The sequence below is a fragment of the Brachyistius frenatus genome, unplaced genomic scaffold (genome assembly GCF_029030835.1).
Source record: "Brachyistius frenatus isolate BFR_SWC_R1_liver_20210118 unplaced genomic scaffold, ASM2903083v1 Contig_187, whole genome shotgun sequence".
Taxonomy (NCBI): domain Eukaryota; kingdom Metazoa; phylum Chordata; class Actinopteri; family Embiotocidae; genus Brachyistius; species Brachyistius frenatus.
In genome coordinates this window covers 413,911-429,650 of record NW_027210786.1, presented here as the reverse complement: position 1 = coordinate 429,650, position 15,740 = coordinate 413,911, and the positions used below count along the sequence as shown (strand labels likewise).

Genomic DNA, 15,740 nt, shown 5'->3' with positions numbered 1-15,740 from the left:
ACAACACCGCCTTCAAAATAAAAGCGGCGCGACGACACGGCGAAAGAAAGGCGACATTTTTTTTTTACTTCACCTTTCTTCTTATCCGAAAATTATTTGGTAATATAAAAGCTGTGAACACAAACATTATTCGACTGAGTTGTTGGATGTTCTTTTGCGTGCTCGCTGGTTTACGAGAAGGAGCGACCTTTACTACATCAAGCGTTGTCCTTCCTCCTTCCTGCAGGACGCTGGACAGTCTTCTTCACCATGTCCAAGTTCACCACAGTAATTTGGCCTAAAGTTATTTTATTTGGCGACTCCATCACACAGGTTCGTTCCTGCACTGAAGCCGGTTTTTATAGACAGTAATACTGTGTTTTCGGTCTGCTGCGCATTTGAGTTATAGTGAGCCTTTGCTGCTAACTTGGGCAAACGTGGAAGTAATAACAAGTGTTGTTGGATCTTTCAGTTTTCATTTCAACCCAATGGATGGGGTGCAGAAATTTCTAACAAACTCGCCAGGTAAGAAGTTCCCATTCATTGCTTCTTCATGCTCGGTAGCTTCAAAGTCACCGTTATAACTAGAAACTGGCCTCCTGAATCTTGGACTTTTATTTTCCCCTTTTAGAAAATGTGACGTTTTAAACAGAGGACTGTCCGGCTACAACTCCAGATGGGCCAAAGTTGTTCTTCCTCGCCTGATTAGCAGCCAGAACTCAGCAGACGGCCACATAGCAGCGGTCACTGTCTTTTTTGGAGCCAATGACTGCGCACTGCAAGGTATGGCTTCACACCCACAACATGGAGCATGCTGGCTGAAAAGATCAGGAAGGATGGGTGCTTTCACTCCCAGATTTCATGGAGTTAGAGCAGTATTTACTCATCTTTAGGAGGTGAAGTTTGGAACAATCTGTGGGTTCACCAGAATATGAGGGTCTTTGCTACAAGACACTGGATGCTCATTATAATCTCTCGTCCCACAGCTTTATATGTTTTTTCCAAAATACATGTTTTGATGTCACACGGATAAATACTGTCACTGACTGTTAATCGTCCTTTCTGAACGTTCCTGTATGATGCAGATGAGAACCCACAGCAGCACATCCCTCTGCGGGAGTACTCCGACAACCTGAAGGAGATCAGCAAGCTTCTGACTTCGGCCGGCGTGTCAGCAGACAGAGTTATCTTCATCACGCCTCCTCCTGTTCATGAGGCAGCCTGGGAGAAGGAGTGCATTGTCAAAGGTTTTCTTCTTCTTCCTGTATCTTGATCCTGTTTTTACGTCCGACAAGCCTCCAAAGATCACGAGTGTCTCTCTGTGCATCCATCAGGATGTCCTCTGAATCGCCACAACTCCATGGCGGGGCAGTACGCCCAGGCGTGTGTCCAGGCGGCTGGTCAATGCGGTACAGATGTCCTGGACCTCTGGACACTCATGCAGAAAGACGGACAGGTGAGAGTAGTGCGTCGTTGGCCTTTTGACATGCAGCAACAGGAACAGCCCATGAGATCCTAACTGATCTAAAACCCAGCGTCTCAATCAGCTGATTAAATGAACAGGCTGGGTGAAATTTCAGTATTGATCAACATTGCAGATTTAAATATACAGTGCGGTGTCACTTAATAATTAGAATTTAAGACATTTGTGAAAGCAGCAGAAAACTAGTAATTTAGGTAAGTTATCAAGCAGATGTGCCAAACATTTCGTTTCCTGATTTTCAAAATAAAATCTGCTACATTTGTCAGTTGCATATTATGATCAATTTAATAAATGTGCTTAGTTGGACACAAGACAGTTAAAGATGACCATTTAGGCTCTGAGAAAATGTGATGAGCTTTTGTTCTTAAATCGAGTTAAATAAAATAGTCATTTGTTTGGAGTATGTTTTTGCTCGAGAAGTGAGATTCACTTTATGTCATGACGTTCCTGTGAGCTGATTTGTTGATGAGAGTTTTCACTGCGTCCTCTTTTTCTAAATGCATCATTTCAATCAAAGTCTTCCCGTCTTACCTTCTGCTGCGCAGGACTACACGATCTACCTGTCGGACGGGCTGCATCTCTCAGAGAAGGGAAACCAGTTCGTGGCCCGGCACCTGTGGGGGCTGCTGGAGAGCCGATTGTCTGACCTGCCATTCATCCTGCCCTACTGGGGAGACGTGGACGCTAAGAGCCCCGAGAGCAGCCTCCTCTGTGAACAGTGAAGAGGAGGACACGTGTTGACAAAATCATTCCTTTGATTAAAAAAAAAAAAAAAAAAAAAAAAGAAGAAGCTGCATCTGTGATTTACATTTACCAGTTTGTCAAATGGACTGCCATGTACCAGTGGTTAAAATGCACAATAAAGATGTTTTTTTTAATTATTATTTTTGATTTGTGTATCAGCAATACAAGCAAAGAACTTAAAAAAAAAAAAAACTCTGTGATGAACATTCAGATGGATAGAAACATCAGGAATATGTACATCCGATATGACAGCAGGCTCAGGAGCTTCACATCCATCCTGCAGAATGTAAAGCAACCACACAATCTTTTTCAATTCGTTTGAACATTTTGAACATGTGACACAGCAGGTAACAGTGACGAGACCGCATTTAAATAAGTATAAAAAGAGTGGCATAGCTCACGTTGGCACAAGGACAGAAAACAAAACGTATGAGCACACTGGGCTTCAAAAATTTGATCACAATGTCCTGTAATGTTCAGCTGCGGCAGATTGTCTTGTTATTTTCGCAGAGAAATAAGTCAGAATAGAACAAGTAGGCACAAAATCCAAAAAAGGCACCATATCGTTTCCTGCAAGGATCGACCACAAGGAGACAAGATTTTTAAGCCAGCGCACTACCAGAGGTCCAAGAAGATGAGGTAACTTTTTCCTCAAATTAAGTTGCACCTATTAGTAAAACAAAAGGAATTTACAACTGCTCCCTTTTTGCAGTATTAAAATGCTGCATGCTAAGTACACATTAGTTAAATACTACACAAGCCTGCGATTTTCATACACAGCACAGCAACATGTATAAAACGTAACTTCTCCAGCGATGTCACAAATACTTCCAAGTGCAGTTATGACAGACACGAGACAAAGTCCTGTGTCCTCCTTAATATATCCCTCTGAAATGTTTGCTTTACTTCCTTTACGTTGAATAATTCAACTGTTAGTGGAATAAACTGGCATTACTCTGAAGACAGAACTCGGTGTGTAAACGTTCAGGGGTGAAAAGTCAGGATGAGATCAGTGTCAGCGTTTTTAAATCTGGAAAGATTTTACTTGAATAAGAAATCTGTTTTTGTTTCTGACAAGTATTTGCATATTCACAAATCCAGTGAGTCACTGGGTTACAACAAACTGATCATTAATCTGTGTTTGAGGCGCCGGCTCGAGGCGGATTTATTTCCACTGACCTTCTCAGATCTCTGTTAAACTGGCCCAAGACAACCTACCGGACTGAAAAGAAAACGGCACAAAAAAACCTTGACAAACTTAAGAACTGCTTCATCTGCAGTTTCAGGGATTTTAGCCTTATCGTGTATTATCTGTGCGGTGGTTCAATCCAAGTTACAGGTGACTAAACGCATGATATAAGACTAAAATCTGACCTACAAAAGATATATGCAGTTACACTAACAGTTGCTGTCTGTGATGTGGCAAGAAAAAGCTGACGGTGCAGCGTGTATTCGCATGTTCCCTAAAAACAACCATCACGATGCATTGTCCATGTTGGTTCTGTGGAAAGAGAAGGGGCTGCTTGTTTACTCTCAGCACTCGGTTTCTTTAGTGTCAATGCACCCCTGCCTCTTGAGGCGCCGCCGGTCCCGGGCCGACGGGCTCTGGTCTGTCAGATCCTCGTAGGAGGATTTCGTAGCCGACGAGCAGGCTCCTGCGGTTGTGAAATCGTCCGGCGGGCCCTCCTCTCCCAGGTGAGAGCCGCTGCTGGTGTCCTCCTGGATGGTGGCCATCCGCAGGCCCCCTGTGCTGTCCGGGGTGGGGACGTAGCTCGGGCCGGGGGCCTGGGTACTGGTACTGCTGCTGGCTGAGGGAGGGGCGTGCTCCTGGCTCAGCTGCGGGAGCTGGGAGGAGGGCGCGGTCCGGTCGGCGGAGGAGCAGGGAGGCTGAAGAGGCCTGACGATACGCACGGACGCTGACTCGAGGTTGCTCAGCATGTCTTGACTCTGAAAGAGTGAGAACAGCATGAGAAGGAGGCAAATTAAAACCGTCTGTCTTTGACTGAGGTGGGATCCATTCCCTTTTTACTACATTCTGCTCTACTTCCAAACATCATTTTATTATAATGACCCTCATGTTATCCCCATGTTCCTTTAAGAGAATGTCTATAACTTTCTGCTATCTCCATCCCCAATAACTCCCCCGATATCTTATTTAAAAGGTGGGAATGAGTAAAACAAACCTTTCTGTCTGTGGACATTCTGAGTGGTCAAACAGAGGTCTTACTATTAATTATGGCTGCAGTCCATTTAGAGGCACCAGGGCCTTGATATTGTGCATGCTGGTTCAGCTGCAGGCCTTAATGGCAAAACTAAATGGAATCAAGCCAATAGTAAATTTCATTAGCTGACTCTCTGCTTATCCCGCTTTGACAAGTCAAAATGTCCGCTGTGAGAAAGGTCTAGAGAGTAATGCAGCCTCAGTCTCCACGTGTTCCCAATGAAGACTAAAAACAGGACTTAACACAGTGCAGACAGCCATTGAAAAGAAAAAGAAAGGGTACAAACTAAAAACAATCATTACCCTCTTCTCGTTGTGACTCTGAACAGCAGCAGATGCAAACTCAAAAATGTTGACACACACCGCATCCGATTTCACAACAGACAACAAAGGTGCAACCTGCTTGGTCCTCTCGCGGTTTGAATACTCCTAAAATGCAATCTTGCTTTCTTGAGGTAATTTCTGATCAGATGTGACTCTGCATGGATGACATCTGTGCAGAGGGACACGCATGCAGCTGTTCAGTCCCTTTAAGCGGTTGTCCTGAGTTTGAGGGGTGGTAATGTGCAGCTCGATCAGTGATTACATCAAGAAGTGACTGCAGGAGTATCCTAAACGTGGGCCAATGACCGTGCAGCATCATGGGTTCAATGGCAACGCATCGCAACACCAAACCATGGCACACACGCACTCACCTACGGCAGCAGCTCTACTACAAACTTCCACCATCTGCTGCAGTTCCAAAGCAAAGAGTGATGGACACGTCATTCAGTAACCCGGCAGCCACAGTGAGGCCATTACTGACTGATTGTCTGACCACAGGTTCATACAGTTTGAAGACAGCTTCCTCTGAGTCTAAATCCATTCACGTCTTTTTCTGACCTTTACACTGTCAAGACTGTGGGCCACTTCAGCACCTTCGACCTAAAACTGTTTGATTTGAACTGAAATGTTGCTCAATTCTGTAAAAAAAAAAAAAAAACCGTTTGTTGTTTGAAACGCAATAAATAAAATATATATTTTACTGTCGGCAATTGTGTCTTATTAATTTCCATTTAAGCGGGAGACTTTTTGAATTTACATTATAACACCTTCATTTAATTTTGACACACCACTGAGAGATCCCTCAATTGATTCAATATAAAAAAAAAAAGGTTAATAGCTCAGTTATTAACAATAAGCCTTCATGCTCCCTCTCCCTGCCTTATTAAAGAGGTCAGTGTCTCAAAACGCAATGAGGGTGTGGATTAGTTTGGTTAGTGTGGCAGCAAGGCTGGTGCACAGGATCTTCTATATGAGCATTTGAAAGATGGGAACTTACACTTGGCAGGTAGTGAAAGGACTTTGTGTTCTCCTCATATTGCTGGTCAAGTTGTTTGTCCTACAAAAAGAAACACGAGAGGGCACAAAGTAAACAATGAACATCTAACTTTAACCACACAGCTAAAGAATTTTTTTTTTTTTTTTTTGAAGTAGCGGTTCGAAACACGGTGAAAACAACAGGATTAGTGTAAAATAATGTTGAGCACTTTCTTACCACACAGTGAACCATGATGCTGAGAGGAATCCAGAAGACGAGAGAAAACACCACGACTGAGCCCACGATGTTGTCTGCCAAGAACTTCCCTGATGGAGGCGAGGTTGAGGACGGTGGTACAAACAAAAACAGAAGACAAAGTCAAAGAGAGCGACAACACAGTCAACTTCTACGACAAAAACACACAAGACTTCTCACAATAATCCTACAGTTTGTCGGCCTTTGGGACCTTTTGGTTATTTGTTTTAAACTTTAAGCAGCCTGATGGAAGGGACTTACCGAACGTGTTAATGTCCAGCTTGTCGATAAAGTCCCACAACCTCTCAATCACATCCTGTACCTGCTTCATGCACTTTCCCTGTTTTACACAAGACACAGTTGTCAATCAAATGAAGCAAAAATCATTCACTCGTTGTAACATTTACACATCAAACATCACAGAGATACGGATGCTGTCTGTGGAGACCAGACAGATTAGAAAAGGTTTGGCGACTCACTCCTCCGTCACAGAAGCCAACGGTGCAGGGTTTTCCTTTGCGAAGGAAAAGGAGGCTGCCGTTGGTCTGGCGGAAGGGAGAGCAGGTGCCATCTTTACCCCTGCAGCACACTTTACATGAGTCCTCGGTCTCTGCAGGCAAAACAGACGATCCACACAAAAGGCATTTAAAACGCAACACTGTGCACAACAGTGATAACACAGAAGCAGTGCACACTTTTAAACTTCAATTTGCTTTTCACAACCAAACTCATTCAGTCATTCAGAATAGATACATTTTTTCAGAGATTAAAAAGTGAAATAGACTGGAGCAACATGTGAACCTGTGCAATCAATCTCAAAGTCTTTTTCAGAATGCTACTGCCACCTGATAATGTGAAAAAAAAAAAATGAAATATAAACTTCACAGGAGGTAAGGGCATTTTTGTTTATAGCTCAGTGACAATATTGTCACGTACAGGTCGTGCACATTTTCCCCTGACCCTGTAACAAATGAAATGCTCTTTACCGTTGCAGGCGCAGGACTGAAGGTTCTGCATGGCCTCGCAGAAGGGGTTACACTCTCCATTGTGACACCGGCCGTTGTCAACACACAATGTGTTGTCAGCAGCGCTCTCAGGAGGAGGACACTGACTGCTGTTACCTGCGATGTGAAATAAGAGGTTAAGAGAGATAGTTTTTCCTCAAAATGTTTATGTATCAATTTACAAAAGCACAACAAACAGCCTTCAGTGACGGCTGCAGTTCTTGTGTTTGACCAGCAGGAGGCGATCACCTGTACAGGAGGATATGCCTTTACAGGTTGCACTAATGGGTTCCTGGCACCTCGTTCCTGCCCGCTCATACTTGCAGTTCCTACAGCAAGGACTGTTTCTGTCACTGCGGAGAGACGAGTTAACGTTTTGAGTGTGTCTGAGACTTGGAGTGTGTTTTGTACCGATGTCTCTGTTTTCTGGATCTCGTACCTGCACTGTGAATGAATTTTGAACTTGCAGTCAGAGGAGCAGCAGAGGTCATCATTGAGGTGGAGCAGCCCGGGGTCGCACTCCTCCCCCTCTTCCACTCTGGAGTTCCCACATACTTTACTGTTCCTCTCCTTGAAGCACACAGGAGCCTTGAACCGCAACGTCTTTCCTACGGAGATCTTGCTGCAGTTCGAGAAACGCTTAAGGGGAGGAAGGAGCAGTCGATGAGCGTTTAGATAATAACTACGACTGGTGATGTGACAAAGCTTCGTCGTGGAGTGAAAAATACTGGAATACACATACACATGTACATTTTCTGATTCTACGAATTTTAACAAATAAATCTCAAAATAACAACTGAAGAAGTGAATAAAAGGTATAAAGTTAGAGAAACAACTGCCTGCAAAGAGTTTAAAGTCGCCCTAACAGTGTCACAGCCTTTGTACCTATTTATTAATGCATATTGATGTGAGTTGAGATCCAGTTTTAATGCTTTTTCTTCAACTTCTTCATCAAACAACAGTCCTTTTCCCCTCAAACTGCAGCAACAGTCCAATGCATGTATTTTGTTCAAGTGGAGGAGACCCATTACATTTTCTGTCTGTCCTTATATTTCACAGGAACAACTGTGACTCAGTTATCTACCCTTCTGTACAAGCAACTCAGTTAGAAATGCCATTCGCACTTCATATCACACTTTGGTATCATTAGCTCAGCGTATCCTCTTGGCAGCATACATTGCTGTATACCAGGATATTAACACTAAATGAGCAGCGCTGCTCCCAGTAAAAAGTTAAACTGGTAACGCAGTAGAAGCCGTGTTGAATGGCAGTCGTCACACTAATTGAGTCGGTACCTTGTTGTTATAATGGTCTCCGCTCACAGCAATAGGGTACATGACGAACTTCCCCCCGTGGTCATCATTGGGAGCACAGTAAGCGATGTTATCAGGGTCGTGCTCCGCTCCAAAGTTATGGCCCAGCTCATGAGTTGTCACCAAATCCGCCTCCTGACACACAACACACATGTATTCATGATGGGAGTTTACTGAAGGATCTATGCGTTAATTAGGAACAAAATCTCATAAATTCACCCAAAAAAAGAAGAAAAAAAAAAGAAAAGCAGAATGGAAAGTTGTTCAGCGCTACACACATTTTATGCAGTTCAAACAAATGTTCTGAAACCGAGCGAGCGACATACTGATGCTGCTTGCGGTGTCAAAATGCAACACAAGTTGACATCATTACTCATAACACCCACACAAAAAGGTGTGTCGCTCTACTTAGAAACCTAAACTTGGCAGGAAGACATGTTGCATAACATCCGGACTGAAACATCATGCACACATTAATTACTTCTGCTAAAGAATACGACTGAAACACCAGGACGACACTGACCTTTGTGAGGATGGTTTTGCCGTAGTTCTTGGTGCTGGTAAGGCCTGTGTTGAGGTAACTGGGCTTCTTGACAGAGTGAGATGGATAGTAAGCTACAAAATAACACAATCAAAGAGAGGTTAGCATTTTTTTTTTTTCCTTTCTTAATCTAACAGCTTTTGATGTCTCTCTTATTTTCAGTCATTCCGTGAGACAGATGTTCTTTAAAACATGACACACAATAGTAAACAGACCAAAGTGTCAAATCAGCCTTTGATTATACTCAGAAAATCTTTCACGACGTCGCGGTTGTACAAAGGCATTTTCCAGGTGAGGGATGTGTTCTTACGTTTCGGGCAGAGGCCCCCCAGGGCCTGAGGCTTGGAAGGGGCCACATAGGCCAGCCCCAATGTCCCCTCATCAAAATCCTGGTAGGTGAACAGGTGGGCGAGACACACAGTGGAGGCGTTGTCGGCTATGTCGGAGCTGAATTGCTGCGGAAGACGAGGAGAATTATCAACCAGCATTTTTGTGTGTGAGAAAAAGCAACATTAACATTCAGAAATGCAACTTCTATCTCAATCAGACTCGTTTACTTTGACACCACAAAGGTGAACTGCGGTGATGGAAAAACATTTTTACTCAATTGAGCCTGAATCACTGCAATTTCACTTCTTTTTTTTTTTTAAACAACAGAAAATAATATTGATAACTATCCATTACATTTTATTATAAAAGAATTTTAAACGGGATTAATTTTGTCAGTTTATTTTCCAAACTTAAACATATCTTATCTTATCTGATATTTACGTACAATGAACATCCCCGATAAAACTTCTTTCAGGTCAAATGTACAGAACATTTTGCACATTTGTGTAAATGCACGTCACATTTTACCTAAACAGCTGTTTTCTTTCCGTGTCTTTCCTACCTCCAGAAGCCTCTTCACGTCCCAGACCTCCTTTCCTTTCACGGGGCTGTTCTCCATGTTATAATGGACCCAGCCGACGCCAGTGTGGCCGGTGGGAGGCCATGTAGGCTCCTTGTTAATAATGATCTGAGAATAGTATCCAAAAACACAATTTAATAACAATTCATTCAGTCTAATTACTGAATAATACAATTTAAAATTAAAACGAAGCCACAATTCTTCGTGTACCTGCTCCGTTAAAAACAGTCTACGTGTTACAATGCGGAAAGCACATTACATTCACCGCCCAATTATGATTATTATACAGTACACATAGATCGTCAGGTGTGATCCAACCTGGAGCAACAGTTTTAATGCAGATAAGAGCAGTTCAGTAAGCGACATGTTTTGGCCTTTGCATTTCAGGCTCTTCAATTTTCCTGACATTTTTTGGTATAATGTGACACAGTACAAGTTGGTCTTGACATTTACGGTGAAGAAAATATGAAAAAAAAACTAAAATCTTTAAGCAGTTACATGAATGCATATCTTTTCAGTGAGAAAGCCCGGGACTCACAGTGTGACAAACAGAGTCACCATTCATTCACAAAGCCTGTGGAACAAATTAAATTACCCCACGAGGCACACACAAAAGCTTTCAGTTCTTCTTAAAAATGCTCTTCTCCGACCCGCTGAGGGACCGTGTTATTCTCAGCCTCATTTAAGGGGGTGACACCACATAAAAGGGAGCTATCGTGACGCTGAGAGAAGTGATGTCTGATGCTGGAGCATCACAAATGGGTCCAGAGGTCAAACTTGGACCAGATTGTGACGTGAAGTACGACACACAGCCGGCTACACACCTGATGGATCTGGACTCCATAGCCTTTGAATTCATCGTCCCACGTGGTGTTCCTATAAATGTCATCAACTCGATCAATCAGCTCAATCTGGAGTGGGAAGAATAATCACACTGATTAACACCTATAAATATTATAAACAATGCTACAAATAGTGAACTCCTGTTGATATTGTCCACAAAGAGTATAGAGATCTGTCGAGGCATAATAAAATGTTTGTCCAACAGAAATGTGTGTTGAAGTATCATCAAAAGGTCGGACCAGGTAGTTGAGAGTGACGCTCTCCTGTCCGCGGCCCATATGGCTGAAGAAGCGGTAGTCAGCAACCAGCAGCAAAGGGCAGGTGTTCTTCTTGTGGTCATGGACTTGTCTCTTCTCTCTGTGGTGGTGCTCTACGAGCAAGAAGCAACAGGAGCAGTGATAGAGACAAAAGTTACACACAAGTCACAGGCGAGCTTACATAAAGACAGATGTTGCACATGAATACATCAGGAACTTAAAAAATGAGGCCGTGTTCCAGTATCCTACTGTTAAGTGTCCTCGTTCTCCCATTTAGCAACATGTCTTCTTTTCTGTTTGGCTGAGATCTGATTTAAGTTCTGGTTCGGTTCGAGACGGATTTAAATAGTAGGTTTATCGTTGTAATGGAGGCTTAAGTGCCCAATAAAAGTAAATGAGGTCAAGTGTATGTTCTGGCAGCTGGAGGAAGAAGCTACAGTCAGAATCATACACAGACCATAAAACATTAGGTTCAATTACCAACCAAGAACAGAGATTTTCAAGCTAAACTCAATGGCTTTCACTTCTATGCAAACAATTCTGTGATTAATTGCTTCCTACATAACTTGACTATTGTAAATACTTAAGTTTTTGCAATACCGAGTTGTACATTTATAAAGATAATGATAAGGGATACAATCAACAGCAGTCAATTATTCACCTCGTCTCAGCGGTTTGAGTAGCGACACGCGATTTAACCCGAAAAACAATCCACTGATATTCAAGTTGTGACAAAAATACTGAAAGATATTTTCAATTGGGAGAACACACAAATGCCAAGAAAATATAGTTACATATAGTGTTATAGTGGTAAAGTTTTACATGTCAGGGTAAATAAAATCTCCCGCAGGAGAAAATAGCGAAACAAAGAAATTCAGCAGCATATCCTCACGTTTTAGAAGCTCTAGGAAAGTATCAAATTAATTTAGGTTGATGACATAATATCTTAGGCATTTTTAAGAGTTTAGGGAAAAAAATATGCATATATGTGTGATGTAAATTGTACCATGTAATATACTAATATGTTTGTTACCCATATTTGAATCTGAATCCTAGATATCTTAGAGAGAGGCCTCTTTGAACAATCAGTACTACAGAAAAGGACAACAGGAAGATGTGCTTCAGAGCATTACATCATACAGTACACTTGGCTCCACACTATTCAGAAGCGTGGGAGTGCGCTGCTCTGGCTTCCACAACAAGCTGTGGGAGACCAGTGACGACTCCGAGTCATCTCATTGGGCAGCAGAGCCTCCATGAATTTTAATGCCTCCTCCATACGAACCTTCACCTCAACTCATCTCCCCGATGAGTGCTTTCAACCGAGAAGCAGTGAGAGGTGTTTTAGACATCTCCTCTGGCACATTAACGCCGTTATGTGCTTTACATTTCCAACGCAGCACAAAAGAATCAAAAGGCACTGGGTTTTTACGTAATACCTACTTGTCAGCAGTGTGTATGTGCATAACATAGGATAGGATTTACTGATAAAAAGGTTTTTATTCAAGTGACTGTTACAAAATCTAACACCCACCTCCTTTGTCTCATTACCACAGCCTCCTCCTTCCTTCTCTCCACCTTAAACATTTGTTAGCCTCCTACTCTTTTTTTTTTTTTTTTTTTTTACCATCTCTGTACCATCCACAAACAACCACACGGAGCTTGGACTACAACCGGCAGAAATGTGTAGTATGAGCATTTCGCGGTATTCTCCACCAAACAGAGAGCAGAGCTCACCCTTGGCCTGGTCCTCCTCCCGCTGCCCTTCCCAGTCTCTCCTGGCAGCCTGTGGCAGAAGGTCCTTGGCCTCTGCATGGATGTACCCGCACACTTTTGGGGAAACAATGCGGCTCAGATTCCTGATATTGTCTGAGCGATAAACCAGCAACCTGTCATCAACGGGGGAGTCCAAAAACCTCCACAGAGGCTGGATAGCACAAAGGAAAAAAAAAAAAGAAAAGAAAGAAAAGCGTTATGGTATTAGAGCGAAAAAGTAGGAGAAGAGAGTTTAGGACAACGAAACAACAGAGTAAAAAACAATTGGAGATTGTGACTTTATAGATGTATGTAAAGGCTGATAACAGGGAACAGACTGACAGGAAGGGCATTGATGTAGTCAGTTAAAAAATAACTCGCAATGGAAAATGAACTGGCAGGTGTGTAGGACTAAAGTGAGAGGACAAATGTTGTATCTATTTGCTTCTACACGCATTTATAAGTGGCAGATGAAAACAGATAGTTGACAATTTTCCTCATGCAAAACATGAGATGAACTGAGCTACAAAGCACCGATTATGTTACGGCCTCACATTATCTTCTTCCAATATCATTTACACCAGCTACTATAGGCAGAAATGGCTTGGAGACATTTTATGATATTATGCCAGAAAGAAAGCCCAGCTGTACACTCATAAGCTGCTTCAATTTATAGAGTACAACCCTGTGGCATTGTATTCAGTAAATGTTTTAGGATGTGCTTTTTCTGGATTTTCTTTTTTGCTTATAAAATGCCGACAAGGCCTTCACATGGTTTAAAAGTTGGGTGTATCTATCTTTAAATGTCATTCAAATGCCTTGGGAAGAATGGCTGAGGTTAAGTGTCGTACAATCAAAATGTAGAAGTATTTTACCCACGATTACCTCGACATTGTATTCTGCTTCATTGGTTAGAATGTGAGCAGAAAACTCATCTCCGTCTATGTGTGCCTGCACACGTGAATTCTCCTCTCCTGCAAACACAAAATAAAGCGATTAAGTGAAATAAGTTACTGTTAATTAATGAGGATTTAGTCTGGTTATTCAAATAACCTGTTCCGCACATGCAAAACACAACTCCTGGAAAACACAGGATCACAGAAAATATCCTCCTCCATCCACTCACCGACGAGATGTCCAGTGAAATAGTTCTGAAGCTGAACATCGAAGTTCTCCTCCCTCCCGTGTTTGTCGACGAACACGGCTTTGAAGTTGTCAGTGAAGAGTTTTGTGTTTGTGGTCAAGTAAAGCTTGAAATGTCTGACGTTGGGGAAAAAAACAAAAAGAAAGAAGACAAAATCATTACATCTACTGGAAATCAAACAATACATGAAATGTTTTTGACGTCACACTCAAATTTGTGATGTGTCCTATTGAGTGCTAAAAACTGGTGAGAAAATAACTTGAGGACAATCTCTTAATTTTCTTAATATGTTTTATCGTCATCAAAGATATTCAGAGTTTACATTTTTCCAAGCAAATCTTTATACACATTTCCGTATAGAGTATACGTGAAAGAATTAGCGATTGCTGAAATAGTAATCTCATTTTTTTTTAAATATATATAGGTTCCATTGTGTCAAATGTAAAAATGTTTTTATAGAGGTAAGATAAATGTACTGGAGTTAAAAGTACAATATGAAATTATAAAAGTAGTATCAAATTGAAATGCTGCAATAAAATACCTGAAAAAAAGTATTTAAGCACTAAGTTAGTACACAAGGACTCATTACAACAGACTTTCTTCTTCTTTTTTTTAACTTTGTTATGACATAAACAGGCATGTGAGTGTGAGTCGTGCACGTTTTCCTTCTTCCTGTTTTACAGCGGTCGGGATCCATCTTATTGCTTCACTACCACCACCCCTCTGCTCCAGACGCTTACAATTTCAATACAATAATGAAAAAGGAAACAGGAAGGGAAGAAAACACACACATATATATATATATATATACACACAACACCGGCTTTGTACCTGCGCAGAGCACTGAAGCTCACCAGGCGCTCCAGGTGCGACTGGGTGTGGATGTCCCTCTTCCTCACGGAGTGGAGCTGGAGGTCGGACGACGGGAGCACCTCAAAATCGAAGAGGAGGGAGTTCAAAGTGTCTTGGAAATATATAATATATGGAGGAGACACGTGTCATTGTCGCTTCCATCCGAAAGACAGTTAGCGGTTACTTTTTAAAAACTGGCGTTAGCGGTTAAAATGCAAAAAAAAAAAAATGTTAGCCTACTTACCAAATTCCAGGTTTTCTTCGTGATTCTTTTCCGGATTAACTCTCGATTTAATGGCGCCGTTCACCCAACAAGGAGCCAGAAAGGCAATTAACAGTATGCTCCTCATTTTTTTGTTGTTGTTTGTAATCAGTTCGGTCAGCTACACAAGTGCTGTCATTGTCAACAACAACAAAAATGTTTCGGTTTGTCTCGGTAGCTAGCTGTGCTAAACCGGAAGCGCACCGAATGGAAAACATCCGCTCTTCGCGAGCTGGTTCGCTATTGGGTCAGCGGGAGTGATGCGCTGCCTGTGATTGGCTGTTGCATTATGGGAGGGGTTAAATAAAAGACGGGGAAACGGTTAGAGGATTAAGTTGATTGACAGGACATCAACCAATCGCGACAGCGTACATTTTATAACCAATCAGAGCGGCGTAGAGTTTAGAGCTTGCCTCCCTCCAGCTGATGCAATCTAGAGACAACCCTTTAGATTTGGGGAAATTGGGAGACTGAATCTAGTAAATTACCACAATGTAAAGGCACTCCATTACAATGAATTATTCTAGTTTGCTTAATTGCTATGGTTAAACAAACCACAAGAATAACCCCATGTAACTCATTACTGTGGTGCCTCAATGGCCCTTTACTGTCAAGTTAAGAGAACAAATAGCCAATACAGTACAGGCAGTTTATAATAAAATATTTTATTGTCCGATAAGAATTTTTATAGTCAAATTTGAAGTCACAGTGGAGAGATTTTTTTTTATTTTTTTTTAGATAAATAATACAAGTATCATACATGTAAATGGGTTTTATCGATAATGACTGTCAACATGTTTTATCAGATTTTTGCATTGTGTATTTCCTTTTTCTTTCATTTCTATAGCCTACAGAAAATCTAACCTAAGGAACCAAA

At 41.9% G+C, this 15,740-nt stretch overlaps 2 protein-coding genes across 4 annotated transcripts; one reads left to right on the top strand and one right to left on the bottom strand.

The window, feature by feature from the left end:
- Positions 1 to 8: 8 nt before the first annotated feature.
- iah1 (isoamyl acetate hydrolyzing esterase 1 (putative)) lies at positions 9 to 2,340 on the top strand. 2 transcript variants are annotated; one of them, XM_069718166.1, is made up of 7 exons: positions 9 to 99; positions 227 to 312; positions 452 to 504; positions 611 to 762; positions 1,065 to 1,226; positions 1,314 to 1,435; positions 2,008 to 2,340. In XM_069718166.1, the coding sequence occupies exons 2-7, from the start codon at positions 250 to 252 to the stop codon at positions 2,182 to 2,184; spliced, it is 729 nt and encodes a 242-aa protein (XP_069574267.1). In that variant the 5' UTR covers positions 9 to 99; positions 227 to 249; the 3' UTR covers positions 2,185 to 2,340. The 2 variants fall into 2 exon arrangements, with proteins under 2 accessions (XP_069574267.1, XP_069574266.1); XM_069718165.1 differs by having other exon boundaries at positions 30 to 312.
- adam17a (ADAM metallopeptidase domain 17a) lies at positions 2,310 to 15,076 on the bottom strand. Of its 2 annotated transcripts, XM_069718159.1 has the most exons (20): positions 14,846 to 15,076; positions 14,581 to 14,713; positions 13,732 to 13,865; positions 13,491 to 13,579; positions 12,588 to 12,777; positions 10,833 to 10,963; positions 10,575 to 10,661; positions 9,733 to 9,858; positions 9,151 to 9,295; positions 8,823 to 8,914; positions 8,282 to 8,434; positions 7,426 to 7,625; positions 7,236 to 7,339; positions 6,969 to 7,103; positions 6,462 to 6,592; positions 6,244 to 6,322; positions 5,965 to 6,053; positions 5,749 to 5,808; positions 5,123 to 5,159; positions 2,310 to 4,153 (listed from the first exon to the last, which is right to left on the bottom strand). In XM_069718159.1, the coding sequence occupies exons 1-20, from the start codon at positions 14,949 to 14,951 to the stop codon at positions 3,762 to 3,764; spliced, it is 2,613 nt and encodes an 870-aa protein (XP_069574260.1). In that variant the 5' UTR covers positions 14,952 to 15,076; the 3' UTR covers positions 2,310 to 3,761. The 2 variants fall into 2 exon arrangements, with proteins under 2 accessions (XP_069574260.1, XP_069574261.1); XM_069718160.1 differs by lacking the exon at positions 5,123 to 5,159 and having other exon boundaries at positions 14,846 to 15,075.
- Between the last annotated feature and the right edge of the window lie 664 nt (positions 15,077 to 15,740).